Raw genomic sequence first — 3,952 nt, forward strand, 5'->3', positions numbered from 1 at the left:
ATTGATAATAATGATTGATAATAATGATTGATAATAATAATAATTATTATAATGATAATAATGATTTATTATAATAATAATAATAATAATAATAATAATAATAATAATAATTATAATAATAACAATAATAATAATAATAATAATAATAATAATAACAATAATAATAATAATAATAATAATGATTATACTAATGATAGTAATAATAATGATAATAATAATAATAATAATAATAATAATGATGATAATGATAATGATAATAGTAATAATAATAATAATGAAATAATAATAATAGTAATGATAATAATAGTAGTAATAATAATAATAATAGTAATAGTAATAATAACAATAATAATAATAATAAACGCTTGTAAATCAATTCAAACAAAAAAGATATATGACAATAAGAGGAAAAGGACTCTCTCAGAGTAGAATGACCTGTTCCTTCGAGGTTTGCGTCATGTAGCGCACGAAGACAACTTTCTAGAACCGGCAGGTGTATTTGAACGGGACAAACCAGTACTGAAAGTTGCGAGATGATCGGTGAGTAGAGTCGTAACCGCGTCTTAATCCATACATCATGATTATGTATTGTGAAGTCAAACAACTAAACAAATGGATGGAGTCAAGACTAAGCTGTCGTTTTCTATGTAGCAATGGCAAGGCAACAGGACATATATCATGGAATCTTAAAATGATTATTGTTTAAAATGATACATTGTATGTACCAATTAACCGGCATCTTGACGTCTTTCTTTGTATACAAATACCATTTCATTCATGTTGGCCCTTGGAGACCATACCTGAAGGATCTTGGTGCTTCAGGTAAGGGCTTTGTAGAACACAAAGCGAACTGGAGACGTGGAAGCAGTGACAAGTAAACAAGAATCAATATTCCATTACTAGAGCCCCTACATGCCTAACTGCCACCCCGTGGCAAAGTTGTCAGTGATGCCCCCCCCCCCACCATCACCACTTTCCACCTCAACCATCCCTTACTGTCTATTTTAGCCATTGGCTTGCGAAATAATTAAACAAATAATATATATATATATATATATGTATGTATATATATATATGTATATATATATATATGTATATATATATATATGTATATATATATATATGTATGGCAAGAGTGGTATAGGTAAATTCCAGGAAGGAGCAGAAGTATTTTATTCTCTAACGTTTCGACAGAGTCTTCTTCAGAGAGATAATAGTACAGGCAAATTGGAATACATTGTCTATATACTAAACGGGTCATCTCACAGGTCGCCTTGGGAAAGAGTCCGCCGTTTGTGCCCCCTCGATGATTAATCTTGCTGTTGTGCGTGCCAAATTTACAAATCCTTCTCTATGATTGGTTGATTTAAAAGTATTAATATCCTATACCACTCTTGCCATACATTTGTCTTTTCTCTTGTCAAAAAAAAAAAAAAAAAATATATATATATATATATATACATATATATATATATAAAAATATATATATATATATATATATATATATATATATATATATGATGTCCCTATCGCAGGAAGGATAAGGGAAAACATTTCATATTTTGTTTATTCTATCGTAAAAATCGTTGAGTGCGGTAAAATATTCAGGGTTTCTTAGACTTCTTTTTTATCATAATTTTTTAGGAAGATTGTCCTTACTCCTCCATTCCTTGCCTCTTCTCTGCCTGTTCCACGACCTTACTGACCCGCAAAGTGGTTCCATAAGAACACGCATGCGCCATCCGGCTGCATGACTCGACCAAAGCTTCCTTTAGGCCCACAGGTGGGACAAAGTCTCCTTCAGAAAGAGCATGTGCAGTTCACCAGCCTACGACGGGCATTGCCGGGTCCCAGCGATGACTAACCAGCACCTCGGCCAACCGTGTGACCCAGACAAAGCCTTCTTGAGAAACACACATGCAGTACCAGCATCAATCCCGGCGATGGCTCAACCAGAGCCTTGCCCGAACACGTGATGATGAATACTGGGTTCATTGAGGAACGCATATCTGCAAAGTACGACCGTTTTGTGCCCGACTTCTCACGCACCACACTTGACCTCACGCCAATTAGGAGCACGGGTCATGATGTCCAGAAAAACGACGATGATTCAGATCGCGTCGGAGTATCATAGAGTCTGGCTCGTTGTCTCATTGTTTTCTCGTCTCCTCTCCCCTCCCCCGCAAGCAGATCAAGTTTGGACACGACTTAATACACACAGTCGTCATCTCCCTCACAAACCCCCCCCCCTCATCGCACTTAAAGCGAGCTATCATTATTTGGAAACCAACATTCATCTCTAAATAAACAAATACTCTCTCCATCAGAGTTTGCCTTCAAACCTGCCTCACATTTGGCTGCCCAATATGGGGCAAGACTACCAGCCAACATCATTATTTTGTCAACCTTGTGATCGGCAAGTCTGGGCTACAGCACGTCAGATCACAACATCCCCAGAAACTTCTGCGGGACCTCTTATTGTGTCGGACTTCACTCGTGGTCATACAGCCGAGCGCGAAAGGACACCTGCAGCCGCCATTACCAACTGCAAGTCGTCATACGACAGGTATCATTTTCTATGTGTTCCATGCCTGTATATATATATATATATATATATATATATATATATATATACATATATATATACATATATATATATACATATATATATACATATATATATACATATATATATATACATATATATATATATATATATATACATATATATATATATATATATATAAACTATGCATGAATACTAAGTGTCCATACTCAGTTCATGTACTGTACATTGTAGAAGTAAATTAAACAGTAGATAGTAGAGAATGAATTGTACATAACCTTTTTATTTGGAAACAGCCACCATTTGAATTTATATGTAAAATAGCACCAGCCAGTCTTTGTCCTCGGGTAATGATTTGAGACGTAGATCAGCATAGACGGAGAGATTAAAGAAGCTAAACCACAACTTCGTTTGTCTCAACGGCTCCAAACCCAATGTAGACTACAAACAAATCTACACCCCGTAAAAGTGCCGTCCCCGGGCATATGCTGCCCCCCCCCTACTGTTTTCTGTTACTATTTCACACCATGTCAAGGGCTTTGATTTTTTTCTAGTAGTAAATATTTTTCAGACACGCACGAAATTAGCCAAGAGTTGAGGGCATCCTCTGGCAAGGAGCTGCGAGACGCTGCACCCTAGCTAGGAAATGCTTCATTCGTCCTATGTGTGCAGCGTTGTTCTGAAACTGTAGCTTTTGTGATCTCCGTGCTCCTTAGAGGTCTTTCGTGAATCAAGAAAGTCGTTCGGGTAAAAAATATGCGAGAGCCCTGTTTTTTATTTTATTTATTTATTTATTTATTCGTCTATTTTATTCTATTTTGTTTTTCAGCCACTTCACAGTGTGTGCGTGTTTATCTATTAATAAGAAAATAATTTATCCCCTTCAAATAGAAGTAGCCAGCCGAGGCATGCACCCACCCTTCACTTACCCTACACCCATTTGTTTCCTTTTAATCTAAGCTCCCTGTGGATCAAGGCTCATCTCTGGCCTCCGCTCACAGCCTGAGTCAAAAGCAATACAGCAAGATATGGCACATAATTATTATTATTATTATTATTATTATTATTATTATTATCATTATTATTATTATTTATTATTATTATTATTATTATTATTATTATTATTATTATTATTATTATTATTATTATTATTATTATTATTATTATTATTATTATTATTATTACTATTATTATTATTATTATTATTATTATCATTATTATTATTATTGTTATAACTTTTTTTTTTTTTTTTTTTATTTTTTTTTGTAGAGCATCATGTTCCAGCATAAGAGCCTGCGTGGAACAGTAGAGAGCGTTCCCCTCCTTGAAGCTGGTGTTCAGGGTTCCAACCCCCTCCAGCAAGATGTTGGCAATTGTCCAAACCGC

The 3,952-nt window shown here is 34.9% G+C and overlaps 1 protein-coding gene across 1 annotated transcript in view; it reads right to left on the bottom strand.

Moving 5' to 3' along the window:
- Positions 1–779, bottom strand: part of LOC143040494 (angiotensin-converting enzyme-like) — a 25,440-nt gene extending 24,661 nt beyond the window's left edge. The window contains exon 1 of the mRNA XM_076211586.1: positions 734–779. Within this exon, the coding sequence (XP_076067701.1) occupies positions 734–779 (46 nt within the window). The remainder of the gene's footprint in view (positions 1–733) is intronic.
- Between the last annotated feature and the right edge of the window lie 3,173 nt (positions 780–3,952).

Source organism: Oratosquilla oratoria, chromosome 28 (assembly GCF_046742065.1).
Source record: "Oratosquilla oratoria isolate Oo_2021 chromosome 28, ASM4674206v1, whole genome shotgun sequence".
NCBI classification, from domain to species: domain Eukaryota; kingdom Metazoa; phylum Arthropoda; class Malacostraca; order Stomatopoda; family Squillidae; genus Oratosquilla; species Oratosquilla oratoria.